Genomic DNA, 20,989 nt, shown 5'->3' with positions numbered 1-20,989 from the left:
CGCACACCTACACAAAAACTATGTCTATTGTTTGTGCTCTGTTTGTGCTGTTTTGTGCTGCCAAAAGTTTAGTTTGTGCTGCTTTAGTTTTGGAGATATTAACAATTCTCTTATAGGGTTCAAATTAGGGTCGGCAAGCCCCCAGGACGCTTAAACGGCCCAAAATGGTGTCAATTGTTTGTGCTTCCTTTGTACTGTTTTGTGCTGCAAAAAGTTTTGTTTGTCGGACTCATTTTGAGGGACTGGATGACGTCATTGGCCGAAATTAAAACTCCTAATATCTTAAGAACCATAATCACAAAACTTTTGCAGCACAAAACAGCACGTTCAAAGCACAAACAATAGACATAGTTTTTGTGCAGGTGTGCATTTGATGGGGGCCAACTTCACACAGGTGTACATGAATGTACAAGTACATGGATGGGTCTCACCGGGCCTGAAGAGCTGGGGCCTGTTGGTTTACTCATCAGGACCTTTTAAGTGGTCCAAATCCACTTCGGTTCGACTCAGGTATTAGTCTGTGTTACGTCCCTAGGTCCCGAACAAGCCCCAGTGGCACAGCGGTGAGATGGGGCGGCATGCGCATGATCACACATGCCTCCATAAACACCCCTTATATGCTCCCATATATGCACCTATCCCATATATACCTCCATATACACTCCCCCATATATACCTCCATATACAGTCCCTGACAAAAGTCTTGTCGCTTATCCATTTTGTAGAAACAAAAGCTTATAACCTGACTTTAAATGAATCGATTGGTTTTAGAAATGTCTCATATGAAGCTAAAACCCTCCCAAATTATGCTCAATATACTAAAATAAATTTGCTTCACTGAAGAAAGATTGATCATTTAATGAACACAGAAAGGTCAGATTTTGGCAAGACAAAAGTTTTGTCGCCTACAGAAAATTGAACAAATAATTTACTTCAAATACAAAAATATGTTGCATAACGTCAGTGAATTAAGTAGTGGTGCTGTGAGATCCAGATTTAATATCTTGTATGACTTCCATGAGCTTGAAGGACGCATCCATGCGGTTCGACAATGATTCATACAATTTGTTGATGAAGTCATCAGGAATAGCAAAGAAAGCGTCTTACATGCCTCCCAGAGTTCCTCAAGATTCTTTGGTTTTGCCTTCCATGCTTCCTCTTTCATTCTACCCCAGACATGCTCAATGATGTTCATGTCTGGTGACTGGGCTGGCCAGTCCTGGAGCACCTTCATCTTCTTCGCCTTGAGAAACTTTGATGTAGAGATAGAAGTATGTGATGGAGCACCATCCTGCTGCTAAATTTGAGCCCTTTTATGGTTGGGAATGTAAGAGGAGCTAATACTTCTTGATATTTTAGGTTATTGATATTTGCCTTCCACCCTGCAAATGTCTCGTACAGCCCCATACTGGATGGAACCCCAGACCAGGATTTTTCTGCCACCAAACTTAACTGTTTTCTGGGTGAATCTTGGATCCATGCTGGCTCCAGTAGGTCTACTGCAATATTTGCGGCGGCTGTGATGTAATTCAACCAAGGATTCATCTGAGAAATCCACCTTCTGCCACTTTTCCAGTGTCCATCCTTTTAGCAGGCTGTGGGCCTTGGCAAACGCCACATGTTTTTTAATTGCCTTTTGTTTAGTGCTGGTTTCTGTGCACTGATTCGACCATGGAGGTCATTTCAAGACAGAATTCTACAAACTGTTGTGGTTGACACAGGGACTTGAGGTGACCAGGCCTGTGGAGTCTGCTGCAGTGGAAAAGGGGCTGGGCTTGGATTTTCTAATCAACAAACGGTCCTCCCGAGCAGTTGTCTTGCGGGGTCTGCTGGACCTGGGCATGTTGTCAGAGGTCAAGTTGCAGTTGATGTGAAGGTCTGGTGTGCTGGGGTTCTTTTTATACACACCCACTAATTGATTGATCAGTAACTGATCACAGGTGAGGCTGTAATCTAGGATTGGGTGCATCATATGACAAGGCCACAAGACTTTTGTCTTGCCAAAATCTGACCTTTCTGTGTTCATTAAATGATCAATCTTTCTTCAGTGAAGCAAATTTATTTTAGTTTATTGAGCATAATTTGGGAGAGTTTTAGCTTTCATATGAGACATTTCTAAAACCAATCGATTCATTTAAAGTCAGGTTATAAGCATTTGTTTCTACAAAATGGATAAGTGACAAGACTTTTGTCAGGGACTGTACACTCCCCCATATACACTTCCCCATATATACCTCCATATATACCCCCATATATGCCCCCATATATACCATTAGGAAGGCATGCCTCACCTAACAGGGCCATCAGCTGATCAGATAAATAATAACAAAAAAAATTTTTTTAAACTCCACACACCTTCACTAGAATCACTGGAATACGTGCAGCTTTGGAATTGCCCATCTCCACTGATCTAAAGGTTAAAGGTCGCAGTACACCTGAAAACTACTCATGACATCACAAGGTGGAAAATTTTGAGCTTTGGTGATGTAGACAGACTAATAATAAAGTTTTACTCAAACATGTGTGAATGAAACAAAACACAATTCCAGGTGAGTTTTTGAGGAGGTAACAACATTACAACATGACTTAAAGCTCAAAGAGTCAATTCAGAGGTTTCATGCTGCTCTTCTGACATGCTGCTATTTAGACATTGACGTCTAATTGTTGGAGTAGCTGCATATACATTATTTTTCAAGCGTTCCACTTCGTCAACTTTTTTTTTCCATTGTCAGATTAGCAGCACTTAACTATTTTTCTAAACATTCTGCTTTTCGGACATGAATAATATTAACTAGGAATGTAATAATATCCAGGTCTCAAGATATGATATTGTCACAGTATGAACCTCATGGTACGATATTTATTGTGATATCGTGGGAAAGCTCACGATATGGTGGGGAGGCTGACGATTAGAGATGTAACAAAATCCAAATCTCTCTGTACAATATTTTCACAATATACATCTCACGGTATGATATTTATTGTGATATTTTGTGGAGGCTAATATTGTACTTTTTCTTCTTAAAATTCCTTGACAAGACTTAATCCAAAGAACTAAGACTTAAAAGTGCTTAGCAGTGTTATTTCTTCTTGTAGTCTGCACTGAATGGAGCAAAGGATCATGGTCTATGTAGTTCCCTCTGTCTTTTTTTAGCTATTGCTGCACCATAACTCTTCATTTAAGCAGAGACTTGTAATTTGATATATTGTGATGGTCCATGATATTATTGTGAGAACTTTGACGATACGAGATCGCAATATTTCAGTTATTGTTACATCCCTAAAATGATTAATGTAATGGGGCCTTGGTGTGTCATGTGACCATCGCAACTCTCAAAAAAATAGTGATACAAAAAAGTGTCAGAAAACCGGCACGTCTAAAGTGAGGCATGTCGGAGTAGGCAGAAGACCCCCGATTCAGTGTAACACAGGAGCTTTAAAATTAGTTTAGGTGTTGGCTGTACCTGGCCCAGCTGCGGCGGCAGATGACCAATGGACCAATCAGGCCGCTGTACAGGTCCTTAAAAGAGACACACACATTTAATGACACAATATCACATAAACAGGAGGTGTTTCATAGGTGTGTACCGTACTTTAGCGACGTCCACAGTGGAGTAATAGGCCGACACAGAGCACTCCTCCTGTTCAGTGGTGGGGCCAGTGTTTTTAGTCACATACCAGTAATAAGAGTGAGTCTGACCTGGAGGCAAACAGTTTACATAGAGACAGAAGTGAAGGAGTGAATTTGCAAGTCCAGTCAAGCTTTACAAAACTTGTATTTATTTATTTTTTCGTTGTAAAGGTGCACTGTGTAACTTTTCTGGTGTGGCATTAAAAATATCAGTCTTGCATTTACTCAATAATGTGGGTTTTTATTAGTGTTGTAGTCAAGAGCGCACTAATCAATCAAAACCAGTCCGACGCCACAGGATCCAGAGACCAGGACAAGACCAAGACCTCTGAGAGTCGAGAATGAGGCAAGACCATCGAGACCAAATAAAAACCATCTTTGTCATTTCTTATATTTATTTGTATTTTACAGTTATTGTGGAACATATATTACAATGTTTTGTAACATTTTTATAAATCTGTCTCCATTTGATCTGGTTAATGTTCATTTAAGCTTAAAATAAACCAAGTAAACTAAACTGCACTGCACTCTGTGCCCCTTTTTTGGACCCTCACCTACAGTTTGAGAACCCCTTCTTTAATCCCACTGTCAGACCTCAAGTCCAAGACAAGACCAAGACCAAGCACCATCAAGGCCGAAACAAGACCGAGTCCAAATGCGCTCAAGTCCGAGATGAGACCAAAACCATAAAAAAGCGGTCTTGAGGCCGGTCTCAAGACCAAGACGGCTTTGAATACTACAACACTAGTTTTTATTCACCTAAAAACAGATCTGATATGCAACTTGGCCCTGTGGTGTCCCCCTGCTGTTTTCATAGAGATAAATAAATGTAATATGGCCTTGCCCTGTGGAAAATTCCAGGCAATATCTCCATGGAGAGAAGCAGGTGACGGACCCTCCACCAGAAAAGTTACATCAGGGGTCTCCAACCTGTAGCTCTGGAGTTACTAGTCCACCCCCTTACCAGTCGCTTGCCAAAGGATTTCTGAATTATACGTATTGTACTGAATAACTCATATTTGATTAATTACTAGAGGTGTAACGGTACACGCATTCACGCTGAACCGTTTCAGTGCGGGATAGGGATGGGCATTCGGTGAAATTTTCTTAATCGATCGTCGGAAGAATTAACGATCGATTATCGATTAATCATTAACGTTTTTATATTAAAATTATCATCATTATTATTACTATCTGCACTACTAATCTGCATAAATAAATTCAACTTTACGACATATAAACCGTAACGACTCTAGAGCCACATCAGCCCGTTTGAGATTATAATGTGTTTAATGCAGTTTTGCGCAACTCTCACAGAAACAAAACTTAAAACCGCATCGCTAATTTGCATAAACTAAGCGAAGATAAAACTACAGCTCTTGTGTCGCTGATGCGGTCAATTTCTGTCAGATTAAAAGACATGACTCAGGTGAATACAGGTTAGTGTGACCAGATTTGCGTTTGTCAAAACCAGGACACCGTACGGGGGATGGGAGGTGGGGACTCGTCATCGACATTGCGCGACTCTCACCTGGCAAAGCTTTTTCCCACTGGACACCGAAACATATTTGCTGCTTTATACACTGTGCACATGGCCTCACACTTTGTCCCGAACGGAAAGCGTGGACTTTCTTGTACAAGTCATCGTTGCACATCATTCGCATTTGCACTTCAGTACGCTGCAGACTGACCGACTGTTTGTGTCTTGCTCCTTCTGAGTGCAGAGAGCTACACGTACTGACCCTGTTTGGTCACACTGCGCTACGCACAGCAACCTACATTCGGTTTGTCAATTAAAATGAATGTAATCGATGAAATTCTTAATGATCAATTATTGATTAATCAACTAATCATGCCCATCCCTAGTGCGGGACGTACAGTTTGGTGCAAGGCTGTGCACAAATGAATTTGTGCAATTTGTGTGTGTTTACATTCCGCCACTACATGTGCAGCTCCACAGAAGGCTCAACTCTTTAATATTCATTTATATCTGTTTAATATACTATGTTGTCCAGAAATAAATTCCTTATATAGAACTCTAGAAATCTACTCCTATAACTGCCAGCCTCGGTGAGCTTCATTTGACTGAAGCTGAACGCTGTGGGAGACGTCATACTCTCTTAGTCCACGTCTTTATACAGTTTTTGCAGATACCCCAGCTTAAATCTGCTCTCTCCTCATAACCGCTCTGTGTTTTGTACCTGGGGCGGTGGCGTGGACGCTGGGGTTCTCCGTCTTCACTCCATGAGCGTGAATCGAGTACGGCCGGGACGCCATGTTCTTGAACACCACCTTCACTTTGTCTCCAACATTGGCGTGAATCATGGGACCTATAAGAGTATAAGAGGCTCAGGTTACAATTGTATTTACTAGAATTTATTAAAAATGATTCTATCATTTTAAAAGTTTGCAACAACTTCAAACTCTTATAATAGAAACAAATGAAAGGGCCCATGTTTTTGAGTATTAGTACAGACATATTTGTATAAGCAGCTCTTAAGATCAAAATAAGTTTGCTGTATACTGTTTCTAATTATAAAGTGTTTTATTGTACGAGAATCAGGAAGTGGGTTGTTAACATGCTAGTTGTTGCAGTTGTAGTATTACCGTGACAACAAACTCTACTCTAGTCTCTGAAAGTTGTGAAAAGTTGTGAATAATTAAGATACTCTGAATCCATAAGGTAATTAAGGAATAACTTTGTATATTTTTAAACAGTTTGCAGTGGTCCAGATACATAATTATGCCTTATCTGTTGTTATTTTTGATACCCATTTTGTTTAGATGTATTATTACCCTGCATATTTTTGCTCTTTGTTTGTTATAATATATTGTGATGTGTGAGCTACTGTGTCCAAATAATTTCTTATGTGGATCAATTCATATTTTTGAGGCAGTAAAAATCAGGTACAACACTTGTATAATTAATCATTTAAGTTAAAATGGTTCAGAATGCAGCAGCTCGGCTTCTCACTGGTTTAACATCAACACATTTCCCCTGTTTTACTTTCCTTCTCTGACTCCTGTGTGTTTTAGAATCAATTTGAAGATTTTACTGATCAGTTTTAAAGTTTGTTTAGGTCTTGCACCAAGTTACATTTTCAAACTTTTAATCCCATACTATCCTCAGGCAGGTTCCTGTGCAGTGGCAGTTCTTGGAGTTTTCTGAAACAGGGGCCATTAAGGGACCACGTTATATTCAGGGGTCAAGTACAGGTACATCCAAGCACACAAATGATTAATTCAGTACGATGCAAATACAAGCGTAGACAGTAAAAAATAATAATAATAATAATAATTGATGACTGAATTCTCTCATTCATCTCGAGGTGGTGCCAGGGTCTCTGTGGCCCTTCCCCTAGAACCACCCCTGTCCCTGTGGCTCTTCCAAAGTCCAGGCTCCGGACAAAGGGTGATGGAGCCTTTTCAGTCCTGGCTTTGCCACGGCTTTGGAACGACCTGCCTGAAGAGATGAGACTCACACCATCACTATTATCTTTTAAATCACTTCTTAAGACTCATTTTTATTGGTTGGCTTATCCTTTAACTTGTTTTAGCTTGATTTAATTCCGTATTTATTTTATTTTTTTAATTATCATAATTAATTCAATTGTTTGCATCATTGTCTTTTTGTGCTTTCAGTTCACTATTTTTATGCTTTTTGTATTGTTCTTTGCTGCCTGTAGGGGTGTGCAAAAAGATTAAAATATTGTTATATCTTATTGTTTAATGTGCTGATACAATATTGATATCATGGGCCGCTGTATCGATATATTGTCAAGAGTATTTTTAGGTATATTTTACTAAATTCATTTGCGTAAGAGCCATAGTTGTGTTGACATTTTCATTGTTTTGAGTAAAATGGGTGTTTTTCATATGAACTTAGAGGTTTAATAAAGACTTTTAGTATCAAAGCCACAATTTAGTCTTTGTTTTTCTCTGAACCGTATCGAATTGATGTGAAATATATCGTATTGAAACTAAAGTGCACTGTATCGAAAAGCATATCATATTGTGGTTTATGTATCATATCGGCAACTTCTTAACGATACCTAGCACTAACTTGTACAGTGCTTTGTAAAGATTATGATTATTATTAAAATGATTACCCATAATGCCGAGGTGTTCCATGTCCGGGGGTCTCTCCACTACTTTGGTGAACTTGTCATTGGTGTATTGCCGGTAAACTACTTTCTTGTATCTGGAGCCGATGTATCCTCCATCTTTGTCCAGGAAGACTGTGGCCGGACTGGGTTTGAACACAAAATAAATGTTGATACTTTGCAGCTGACGTCCCCAACATTCCCTGTAGTGTGATGCTAACTGTAGGCTCTGCTCTGTCTGAACTGACCCAAATAAATCAATCAATAAACAATCAATAAAACAGTTTTGTTAAACAACACTCTTGGCTTTTTGTCAAAAATGAAATCCTAAACAGGACCTTGAAAGCTTGTATCGATCACAAACTCCTGAAAATGTGCTGTTTAAATCCATTTTGTGTTTGTATTTCTTGAGATTTCATACTATCTTTAAACTTTTTGACATAGTCTGCTAATATCTGCATTGTGTCACCATGATAACTGCTGAACATTCTGTTCTACATGTATCATAGAGATACATCTATCAACAGATACATGTATTAACAAATACATGTATCAACAAATACATGCATCAACAGATACATGTATCAACAGATACATGCATCAACAGATACATGTATCAACAAATACATGCATCAACAGATACATGTATCAACAAATACATGCATCAACAGATACATGTATCAACAACTACATGCATCAACAGATACATGTATCAACAATACATGCATCAACAGATACATGTATCAACAGATACATGTATCAACAGATACATGCATCAGATACATGCATCAACAGATACATGTATCAACAAATACATGCATCAACAGATACATGTATCAACAATACATGCATCAACAGATACATGTATCAACAGATACATCTATCAACAGATACATGTATCAACAGATACATGTATCAACAGATACATGTATTAACAAATACATGTATCAACAATACATGTATCATACATGTATCACAATACATGTATCAACAAATACATGTATACAAATACATGTATCAACAATACATGTTCAACAAATACATGCATCAACAGATACATGTATCAACAGATACATGTATCAACAGATACATGTATCAACAGATACATGTATCAACAAATACATGTATCAACAATACATGCATCAACAAATACATGTATCAACAGATACATGTAGAACACCACCATGACGCAACTTGAAACTTCCATATGGATGTTTAATGCACTTTCAGAACTGACTGATTAAAAATAAAATTTTCGTAAAAGTAAAGTAAAGTCACTGCAATTCTAATCACAGTGGGCCTCATTCATGAATCTTTTCTTAAATTTGTTTTCATAACTTCCACTTTAAGAAAATGCTGAGACAACTCAGAGCCAGATTCACAAAGAGTTCTTACACAGACAAATTCCTTCTTAAGTGACATTGCAAAATTCACCAACACCCAGATACCCAGACACCTCCACGCTCATTTACACAGAAAATGATACATGTCTTTGGTTAGAAACACCCTCTGAACTTCCAAATATGGTCCATATGGATTTGACATTATGACGTGTGAAAGTGTGAGGGAGAGAGTGATGAGGAGGTCAGGTGGAACATCTACAGACTATGACTGTTTTACAGCTTCAGCAGTGATTTCAAATGTCCGAACTCACATGAACACATTCAGAGAGGAAGATTTAAGTCATAAACTTCTTGAAATAAGCCAGTGCTTTTATCATATTTATCGTGCCTTCCACGATTGTAGACACACAGTAAAGAGTCAGGGGGTGATGGGGGTGTTGAGTCCAGCTCAGTGACCAGACACAGGGCTGTGACAGAGGCTCATATGGAGGCACTGAGGCTGAGAGAGACTGAGGCTCACTGCAGCCTGGAGAAAGTTTGTCAGACCCAAACAGACACATGCTCTAGAAAACTCCTCATAAATGTTATTGGATCACACAGTCATATGTTTATGGGAAATAATTTAAGAAAATATATAACTTACTATCATGGAGGAATTTCTTTGTGCATGTGTGCAAAAGTTTTATGAATGCCAAAAATTTTTGTAAGAAAGCCTTAAGTACAAATGAACGTTTCACGAATGAGGCCCATTATTTGTGAGTTATACTTATGTACCTGTAGTGATTCTTTCCTAATATTCCAAAGTGGAGTAAGTGTTTACTTGTCATTGTTGAGGAAGAGCTGTTCCTCGAACGTCCTGTTGGGGGAGTAGTTCCAGTCCACCTCCACTGCTGCGATGTAATAAGTCTTGGAGTGGAGCATGGTCTCTCCCTGTCTCTGGAACATGCTGCATTTGTTCACCGTGTAGTTGGCTCTCATGCCCCCGCGGTAGTTACTCACTGTGGGCGACACCACCTCGAACTGACCTGAAGGGAGAGCAGTTTATTCAGACACGGTGATTTGGTGATGAAGAACAAATCAGGATCTTGTTCCTGTGACGATCTCATATTTTGGTCATATTCTAATAATAATATAATAGTACAGTGATTCAGTGCTTCTGTTAAATGCAGACACTTTTCCTTAAAAAAAAAAAAAAAAAGTTTAATGCCATATTGTGGAACATTCCATGCCAAGCAGTTACATATCCATGATGGTAAGCAGGTGATAGATCCTCCACCAAAAAAGTATATCTTCATACTTTGCATTTTTATTTTTATTGGTACTACACTATTACCATTTTTCATTCTCAGTGGAGGAGGTGGGTGGAGTGTCTTGTCCAAGGACACAACTATAGTACTTGATTTGAGTGGGAATAAGTCCTCCGACCTTTGGGTTGGGAGACCATCCTAATCACTGAGCCATTGCTGATAAGATTTATTATAAACCTGAATGATCTTCAATAATGTTTATCATGGTGCTGCTGTGTTTTTCTCTTTTGTTTTTTTCCATTACAACACTGTAAATTTGCCCAGCGTAAGACAAATATAGATCCCATTAACTATATTCTAATTAATCCCAATGAAGCATGAACAAAGACTTATGCATAATGAATAAAGAGTTTATTGTGAATGCTTCAGGGTGAGGGATTAGGGTTAGGGTTAGAGGAAGAGGATTCATTCATATTCATGCTTTGTTACAGCTGTTTAAAGTCTAGTTATTACCAAATGTAAGTTGTGGTTTATGGAGCAGTTGTCTCATGCTGTTGGGCCTTTGTCCCATTTTAAACTCATTTGTTTCATTTCACACATTTTGTTAATTTCTCAATATTATACCAGTACAGTCAGACAAAACATTCTGGGTCCTTTTGTTTAATTATCACATAATACATTGTTCATTTTCATTTAATTTTATTCGTTCACTCATTTCAGTCACATTTATATTCACTAGACACACCTGCAGCTCCACATGGTCCACACAAAAGAGGGACGGGGTGTCGTGGGCTGGACCATGTAGAGAGAGAACCGCTTACAGTTCCTTTTTGTTTCATTGTTTTAAAAAGGGTCTTAGGTAAATGTAAATGGAAAAGGCTTTAGGGTTTTGAAAGTTACCTGTAAATCGTTTACAGAAATGACACTTGCCTTGGGGGAGGTCCTTTCTGCTGGGGAGTGTGTATATAAGCAGTCTATTTTACTTACCGTATTTTCCGGGCTATTAGACGCGCTCGTAAGCCTTCAACCCCATCAAAAAACAACTAATCCAGAGCGCCCTATACACGAATCCACTCGGGTGTCCCAGCAAGACTTCAGTAAACTACAAAGCTGCACCACCCATAGAACACACAAACACACACGGAGTAGACAGCGACCGCACAGCGAAACACACCCACAGACACACTCATCACTCCACGTCGACGAGGAACGGAACGGAGGAACAAACCGAAAAAGCGAGTGCAATGTGCCACTTCTAGACACGACTGAACTACTGAGTCACTGTGAACACGCCAACAATCCGTTGGTCCCAGACAGCACCCTCCCTACACGCCACAACTGAACAAAGCCCAGAGTCACCGTGAACGAACAAACAAACAAAACCACTCACCCATCACACTGTTGTGTTTCCTTTAAAGTCTGGTGTAGTTTATTTGTGAAAAAAGTTCGAAGATAGACCATTCTATGACAGTGCGTCTTATAATCCAGAGCGCCTAATAGTGCAGAAAATACGGTTATGGGGTGAGACTTCTGTGCAGTTAGGTGCACAGTGTTGTTGCCTTTAATTTAAGTAACTTATTTTCTGTTTGTTTGAACAGTTTATTTGTAATTTATTTTACATAAACAATGGAAGTCTGTTTTAATAAATTGTCTGGCCAAAGACACTTTTTTTGTTTTTAGTCTGCCTCCTACTTCAACCACATCAGATTCCCCACAGGCTCCTTTATAACGCACTGTCCCCTCTTTGTCTTAATCATTAAAAACAAATACATTTATAAGTTATATGTTTATATTTATATAGCAATTACCTATGTCCTCAGGATCCTTTATAATGCACTGCTCCCTCTTTTTCTTAAATAAATATAAATAAATAAGTTTTATTAAATTATAGAAGAGTTACCCATGTTCTCAGGCTCCATTATAATGCTTTGTTCTCTCTTTTTTTAATAAATATAAATAAATAAGTTCTATATTAAATTATAGAGGAGTTACCCATGCTGTCGGGCTCCATCATAATGCACTGTTCTCTCTTTTTCTTAAATAAATAAATAGATGAGTTTGAGTTAAATAGTAGATTCTAGAGGAGTTACCCATGCTGTCGGGCTCCATGGTGACGGTGTGGGACACATGGGGAAACACACTGATGGTGTCTTTACGGTTCTGCCTGAACAGGAAGCGGTTCCCCTCAAAGTGCAAAGTGTTGAGGTCGTGTTCTGAGCCCAGAGCTGAGAGGTGCCACGTGACCTTCTCCCCCTTACACATGCTCAGACCAGGAACGTTCCTGTATACGAAGCCGTTTATGGCTGAGAGAAGACAACAGACACAGACAGAGGAGTTTAATGAAGGACATACAAGAACAACACTAAAGCGTTGTCTGTTCATTATGTCCCTCTCCCCCCGGCCCATCACTCACAGTGCATCTTGTTGCTCTCTTCAAATTCCTCGTCATCTTTCCTCACTGCGTTTGGATTCCTGCAGAAGCTCCGGATGTTCTCATCCAGGTACCAGCTCTGGTTCTCATCAAAGATCGAGGCCAAAAGGTGGAACTCTTTGTTATAGTTTTTCTATCAACAGGAAAAAATATGAAGTTATCTTTTGTGTGAAGAGAACAGAGTAAATTCCTGTTCTGAGCAGAAAAAGGTTATTCTAAAACAGCTCTACTTATAACTACCTCGTTCTTGTCACCTGTCTCCTGAACTGACTCAGACTGTACATTTATCATGTTACAGTTGTTTGTGAAAGGTATGGAGGGAGTATTCTGCAGGGAGGGTTGGAGGGGTTCATGTCCATGTGAGGAGGCCCTGGTTTTACACTTTACACAGTATTATTCTTTCACTCCACACTCAGTGCAGTGAATACTCCACTACCACAAGTGGTACCACAACACAGGTGTCCTGGGACAGACTGACTGCAGCACAGCTGCCAATCTGCACCATCTGCCCCTCCGACCAACACACACACACACATTATCAAAGCTAAACCCTGCAGACAGCCCCTGACCCTCCTTCCTGACTCTCCTCTCCCTGTAATCACCTGCACTCCCTTCTTGAGCGTCCCGGGCCTGCAGATGAGCAGAGGCCCCACCAGTCCAGAGCTGGTGTCTTTGACGGGGTCCACAGCAGAGTAGTACATGTATGTGAGACAGTCGGCCTCTCCCTCCACTGGACCTGCTCCGATGGGCACGGTCCACTCATACGTGTGCACTGTCCCAGGATGCACCTGGGCGGCGGGGTGAGGGGTCACCACTCCTGCAAAACAACTACTGTTTAAAGAAGCACTCTAGAACTTTTCTGGTAGAGTGTTTAATGTCTGTTGGTCTTTGCTTTGCCTAGATTGTTCCACAGTATGGCATTAAACATGTCTGTCTCCGTGGAGACGAGCAGATTGCACCACCAGGCCAAGTTACTGGTCATATTTGTGGAGGAGCAAGCCCCTCGGCTCACAAAAATAATACTTTATTAGGTGTTTTTAGCAATAAATACACAATATGAAACAGGTCAGTTAATGCCATACTGTGGAACATCCTATAAAGTAATAACATCCATGCAAACAACCCAAAGCAGAAAAGTGACACTGTGCTCCTTTAAAAGCAAGGTGAGTGCTTTAATGTGAAAAAGTGAATAATAAATATATTATTGGGAAAAATGCTAAGTTATTATTATACTGTTACATCATAATACATGACACAAAAATGTTAGTTATCATTTTGAAAATCACAGATTCAGAGAAACACATAGTTTGCTTTCATTTTTGTGTATGTGCGCTTTTGTTTAGTTTTTTTAACCTCAAAAGGAAATTTTGCAAACCTACCCTTAGGTTTGCAAAAAAATAAAAAATAATAATAATAATAATAAAAAATAAAAATAAAGATATAAAAACAAACATCAAAAACTAACATCTAAAAAAAAGGATTAAATGTGACTAAAAGAATGTTTAGTAGTGAACTCACGGGGCAGCTTCTTCAGCTCCCTCAGTCTCTTCTCTGTGTGGGTCTCTGCACACAGAACAGACAGACTGAAATTAAAACAAAACTTAAAGAAACATACATAAATCTTGTTAAAGTTCTCGTGCTACCCTCGAGTTCGTTGTGGTAGAGAGTCCCATCCTGCTCCACGCTGTATTGCACCCCGTGTGGTTGGATGGAGTAAGTGCGACTGGCTTTGTTCTTAAACACCACCCGGATGGTGTCCCTCTCATGAGCTCTGATCACTGGGCCTGTACGGGACAAACGACATGGACGAATTATAACACCTGTGGCGAACAGGAGGAGTGTTCCCTAATGTAGATTACCCCACAGCACCCTCTAGTGGTGACGCACACACACGGTACATGGCTCCAACAGTGACGTTAACTGACGTTAAAACTACTGTAGTATTGAAACTAGATACTGACTGGTACAAGTTATCTCTACACAATCACCACAATCCAGTGGACCTTTTATTTATGTCTATTATTACTGTATTTTTCTGACTATAAGTCACACTTTTTTTCATGTCTGTGTGGTCCTGCGACTTATACTCTGGTGCTATTTATATATTAAAAATGTTCACATTGAAGGGGCGAGAGGCTCTAGTCTTGTGTGTGAGTATCTGCTGCTCCTGTTCCTCCTGTACCACTGTCACTTCACTCTACTGCACATGTCTCCTGCAGAAAGAGTCTGTCCTGTCTGTATCACGTCAGTCGATCGCACCGTTACTTCTGCACCACTGAACTGAAATTTAACATTTAAAAATCGTGAAATATTTATTTCACCAGACTGAAATGCCCGTGCTTTTACCTTAAAATTTAACAATTATAGTTATAATCTCTTCAGTAACACAAATCAAATTTATATTAAAAGTAATATATAACAGATTGATTCCTGAGAGCTTTGGGTCATGTTACCTCCTCAAAAACAGACCTGGAGTTGTGTTTTGTTTCATTCACATGTTAAGGTAATGCTCCATTATTAGTCTGTTTACATCTCCAAAGCTCAAAATGCTCTGTTCCACCTTGTGATGTCATGAAGTGGTAATTTTCAAGTGAACAGCTCCTTTTCCTTTAGTTCAGTAGAGATTGGCAATTCCAGGTCTGAAGTCATCCAAATGATTCTAGTGAAGGTGTATGGAGTTAAAAAACACAGTGGAGCACATCTCTATGACATCACAAGGTGGAACAGCGTGCGAATGAAACAAAACACAACTCCAGGTTTGTTTTCAATAAGAAAACAACATTATATAACTGTTTGTTGGTACTTTCTAAATTGCCTTAACAACATTGGTCTTAATAGCCAGTCTATAAAACACGATACTGGGAATTAAACAGTTTATGTGAATTACCCAGAATCCCCAGGTGCTGCTCCTCGGGGCTGCGTAACATCTTGGTCATGAAGCTGTTGTCGGTGTATTCCACATAACGGGCCTTTTTATAGCGACTGCCGATGCGCTGAGCTCCTCTGCTCACGTACTGCTCCGCCTCACTGACAAACACACAGAACATGGAGACACTGTGAATCACATGTTATTATTATTATGTATTTGACAGAAATGTGCTCTATAAATATAAAATAAACAGAGATTCTTTTATATACAATAAATAGCTATTGGAAGAGTGGAGAAAGCTGTGCCTTATGGTCTCTATTATATGACAGTTTTACTTTGGACCTGTTCGTGGGTTTCAGCTTCCTGTTTTTTGCAATATTTTAAGAACTTTTTCCAATTCAAATAATTATAATATATAATTTCAAATAATATAATATATTATATTATATATAATTTAGTTGTTATTCACTATGGCAACAGTCGGTCGATCTTAATTCCTCATGATTCTGAAAATAGCAGTGAGATTTCTTTATGGTAAATCTTAAAATACTGTCTAGTAAATCAACAGAAGTGAGACTGCCAATCTGTCCAACCATCATCATTCACACACCACATGCACACGAGACAGAGTCTTGCTTAAGGGCACAACACTGCCACTGTGGTGTCTGGTATTCTCAGCAGTCTCCCATCTAAATACTAACCAGCCCAGAGGACTGAAACCTGTATCAGGACCTAAAACACTGGATTCCATTATCCCTAGTTGTAACTATATAAATATATATTGTTATATTTTCAGTTTTTGTGTCTGGTCAGACTGATGCTGACCTCTCAGACGGGGCGTTGGGGGCGTAGTCCCAAATTTCTTCTTCTGCTGCGATAAAAATCTCTCGAGTCTCACCGGTGGGGCGGGCCTTGTGAACATTTGGAAAACACTTCTTTATCTCGAATAGAGCCTGCATCCCAGCTACAATAGAATGAAAAATGTTAAATAACATCTGCACAGGCAAAAATACATATCTATATTTTGTGTGAGCACCTTTATCAAGATTAATATTAGTTCTGTTCATTTTCAATTTATGGGCAATTAGTGAATTCATTTAAACTGTTAAATTCAGCATTGTGTCTCTTTTGACAGAGTACATCTCAGTCAAATGGCTATTTTGAAATGTTGTTTTTTTTTACTTTTACTGAGTTACTTTTATCTTAACCAAATCTATTAAACAGAATATTGATTAATCTTCACTCTGCACACAACTTTAGAGTGAGTACATGTGTTCTGTCTGAGCTTTAATGCTGAGTGTGCTGTTATAATACACAGTCATAATGCGCTCTTATAATGTGCTGTTGTAATGTGCTGTTCTAACAGTTTGTACCCATGAGGTGGTCATTGACGTTGCAGGACAGGAGCCAGTGCCCAGTGTTGTCGGCGTCCATCTCAGCCACGGCGGTGGAGGCGGGGAACAGGCTCACGGTGTCTGTGTGGTGCTTCTGGACAGTCAGAACCTGCCCGTGGAAATGGACCGAGTGCATGTCCACCTGAACAAACAGACAGATTATAGAGTGGAGGAATGAACTGTGAACAGAGACAGAAATGGACCGGCATGTAGCAGATTTATGACCACACACACATGTTAATTAGGCTAAAACTTTTAAAACCCAGTAAAAAATGTGACAAAAAATGAAAGCAGTGCAGTCAATTCTGTTATTGAGTTATGTTAGATCCATGTTATGGTTTACATGAACAAAATGTAAAGTAATGAATTACATTTATGCAGGTTCAGTGGATCTCAAACTTTTTCTTTTGCTTTCCGAGTACCACTAGAACTAAACCAGGTCTTTAACAGGGCTACTCCAGGCCTAAACTAGGACTAATACATGTCTAGAAGTGGAGACTGTAGTATTTCTGCTTTAGTTCTAAACACAAAATGATCCAAATGAGGACAACAAAGTGGATAAAATGAACTTTAAATGAGACAAACTCACAAACTGAAGAGCTGCCCAAGAAAAACCTGAAGGAGCTCACATACCACCAGTGGAATATGCATCATACTTTGAATAATTAGTCTAATCAGGCCGATCATTTAAATGGCAGGCAAGAGAGTTGTGCAAAAATACCACTAGGCCTACCTACTGTCTTTATAAATGACTGTAAAGAGGTAGAATAACAGTAATGAACCCAATTTAATCTTGATCCACTAGGGATGGGAGATCGCATGAGACAAAATTTTCCATGTTTTTTAACTTTGGATTGAAAACAAAAATGGAGTTAAGTACTGGTGAGCTACATTTTTTGAGAAGCTGTGCCCCTAATAACAGCAGAAATATTAAATAAAGTAAATCAAAAATGGCAAAGGAGAAAATTCAATTTGTCAACTGGACAAAAAGTTTGTTTGGTCAAATACGTTTCTCAACACATCCAAGCTGCTTCTTCAGTTCTGGTCAGACGCTGGTGGACACTGACTTATATCTGTCTGCAGGGAGGAGCTAACTACACTGAAACTACTCTGAAACTAACACACCTACTACAGTTTCTGTTTGACCTGTACTGGGAGTGGGGTCTTATTAGCATAACTATTCAGGGTCACATCTCTGGACCGGCTGGACTGGCTATACTATAGGTTTCTTGTTTGTTTTAATTTAGGTTTTGAGAATCCGGTTTAGGTTTGAGGATCCGTACCCAGCTGTACTCAAAGGACAGTGAGGTACAGATCTTAGCCAGAGAAAAGTTTGGTTTAAGAGGAGAGTGAAAGAAGCCATTTTTGTTAAGACAATCCTTCTCTAAACAGAAATGGAGGACTCAAACACCATCTATCTCCTATTTACAACTCTATCCTCAAACCTAAATCAAAACAAACAAGAGAACAAGAGCTGTACCCAGGTCAGGTCCAGAGGTGTGGAAGCCCATTATGGCCATGAATGGTTATGCCATTATGATCCCACACTCAGTACTGTTCAATAGGCCTAACTAACAAACAGAAACTGTAAACAAGTAGGTGTTTTAGTTTCAGAGTAGTTTCAGTGTAGTTAGCTCCTCCCTGCAGACAGATAGATGTCAGTGTCCACCAGCGTCTCACCAGAACTGAAGAAGCAGCTTGGATGAGCTGCGAAACCAAACCAAACTAACTTTTTGTCCAGTCGACAAACTGATTTTTCTCCTCTGCCATGGATTCTACCTGGATGACTGAGGGATTTTTCACATAAATCAAAAATGGTGAGGCCAAAAGTGGGAACTGGAATGCACAATTTATTTATTATAAAGAGTGTCAAAATCTTGTCTTGTCATGTTCTTGTACACTGGGAAAAAAAACAATATCTAGCTAAATTAATACGACTTAAATTAAGAACATTTTGACTTTATTTGAGTAGATTCAACTTGACAAATAAAATTACCTACCAATGGAAGTGTGTTTTTCTTCAAGCAAGCAACATTAGATTTTGTTTGTTATTTTGAGTGCAAAAGTAGTTTTTCTTATTTTAAGTGTAGCAAGTAGGGGTGTAACGATACGATATCGTCATATTTATATATAATATATATCAATATTTATGGCGATATCGTGTAAAAGCTCACAATATGGTGGAGAGACTCACAATTAGGGATGTAACGATATCCAAATCTCTCTGTACGATATTTTCATGATATACATCTCATGGTACGATATTTATTGCAATATTTTGTAGAGGCAAACAAAACTGTTAATATGCTACTTTTTCCTTAATCCAAAAAACTAAGACTTAAAAGTGTTAGAACTGTTATTTCTTCATGTAGTCTGCACTGAATTTGAGCAAAGGATCATGGTCTGTGTAGTTTTCTCTGTCTTTTTTAACTGTTGCTGCACCATAACTCTTCATTTAAGCAAAGATACTTGTAATTCGATATATAGTGATGGTCCATGATATTATTGTGAGAACTCTGACGATACGATATCATGACATTTCAGTTATTGTTACATCCCGAGTAGCAAGATGTATTTTCATATTTTAAGTACAAAAAGTGTAGTTCCATTGGTAGATAATTTTACTTGTCAAGTAATAGTTACTCAAATCATGCTAAAACTTTCTTAATTCAAATCATCTTAACTTGGCTAGATTTAGTTTTTTGCAGTGTAGATCCAATCTCGTGTCTCAGAAATTGCGAAAATTGTATCTCGTCCCACCCTAATATCCACACCTAAAAATCCATACTGGTCGACCACTGTTTGAGAACCACTGTTTTCCAAAGTGTCCACTCCCAGAGGTCAGTTTGTTTACCTCAGTACGATCACTACAGTCAGTATGATCTTTGGTTTCCTCACCTCGTTGCCCAGCGCCATCAGATGCCAGAAGATCTTGTTCCCTTGGCACATGCTCAGACCGGGTAAGTTTCCATACACATAACCGTTAATCGCTGAAACACAAATATATTAGAAGAATGAGTAACACTACAATAATAAATACACTTTAAAGCATGCACAGAGACTCAATCATAATGAACACGCAGTTTATTGAAGGTGGACTGCGCATTTTTTCTTGTAGAAGGTCCACTGCCTACTTGTCTCATGGAGATGTTATTGCTTTGTCTGGAATGTTCCACAATATAGATTAAACCTATCGATCACGAGGGAGACAGGAAACAGGTTACAGCACTACGCTACATTACAGTTCAGATCTGTGGAGAGTCGACCCTATTCACAGAAAGAATTACTGTATTTTTGAGCAATAGAAACACCGCAATGAATAAATGCTGGACGGATATGTTTAAAGTCATACCATGGAACATTCCAGGCAAAGCAATAACATCTCCATGGAGACAAGTAGATAGAGAAACTAGATGTGTGGAGGGTCACGCAATGCACCTTTAAGCATAAGCAGGATTAGTAACTTCTTAAAGGTGCAGTATGGAACTTTCTTGAGATGTCACGTCACTTGCATGATCCCACATTTAGGAACGTTCTCCATGGAGATAGATACATTTTATGCAGTACTGTGGAATATTTCATGCCATATTGAGACCATAAGGAGGAGGAGGACAACTGCCCACTGATCTGAAGGTTGGCAGTTCGATTCCTGCTCTCAATATGAACATTGCTGGTTGACCCACAGATTGGCAGAGTTCAGATGAGTGCTGTCGTTGTGGCCTTGGGCAAGACACTTAAACCACTTTGCCCCCAATGTCTGTGTACACTGGTCTGTGAATGACTGAGTGGTTCCTTGTTGTTAAAAACCTTGAAGGTGGAAAAGCGCTATATAAAAATTTGACCATTTAAGAGTTTGTGGAGATGCAAGTGTCACCCACCTCTTGTATACAGCTGAGATATATTGAATTACTACCAGCATATTTTTATTTCTACTTGTACATTAACATTAGTTTAATTATAAAGTAGGAAAA

General features: G+C 39.1%; 1 protein-coding gene across 1 annotated transcript in view; it reads right to left on the bottom strand.

The window, feature by feature from the left end:
* cp (ceruloplasmin) overlaps nt 1-20,989 on the bottom strand; it is a 40,573-nt gene that overhangs the window by 5,154 nt on the left and 14,430 nt on the right. Inside the window, exons 5-18 of the mRNA XM_055164979.1 lie at nt 19,917-20,008; nt 16,998-17,160; nt 16,450-16,588; nt 15,643-15,782; nt 14,399-14,539; nt 14,274-14,318; nt 13,358-13,572; nt 12,738-12,888; nt 12,415-12,627; nt 9,898-10,102; nt 7,741-7,880; nt 5,833-5,961; nt 3,594-3,700; nt 3,465-3,520 (exon numbers count right to left, since the gene is read on the bottom strand). Coding sequence (XP_055020954.1) covers nt 3,465-3,520; nt 3,594-3,700; nt 5,833-5,961; nt 7,741-7,880; nt 9,898-10,102; nt 12,415-12,627; nt 12,738-12,888; nt 13,358-13,572; nt 14,274-14,318; nt 14,399-14,539; nt 15,643-15,782; nt 16,450-16,588; nt 16,998-17,160; nt 19,917-20,008 — 1,936 coding nt within the window. The remainder of the gene's footprint in view (nt 1-3,464; nt 3,521-3,593; nt 3,701-5,832; nt 5,962-7,740; nt 7,881-9,897; nt 10,103-12,414; nt 12,628-12,737; nt 12,889-13,357; nt 13,573-14,273; nt 14,319-14,398; nt 14,540-15,642; nt 15,783-16,449; nt 16,589-16,997; nt 17,161-19,916; nt 20,009-20,989) is intronic.

The sequence above is a fragment of the Boleophthalmus pectinirostris genome, unplaced genomic scaffold (genome assembly GCF_026225935.1).
Source record: "Boleophthalmus pectinirostris isolate CB_2022bp ecotype Guang Dong unplaced genomic scaffold, ASM2622593v1 HiC_scaffold_7, whole genome shotgun sequence".
NCBI lineage: Eukaryota > Metazoa > Chordata > Actinopteri > Gobiiformes > Gobiidae > Boleophthalmus > Boleophthalmus pectinirostris.
The sequence above is the reverse complement of the archived record's forward strand: the minus strand, read 5'-3'. Positions and strand labels throughout refer to the sequence as shown.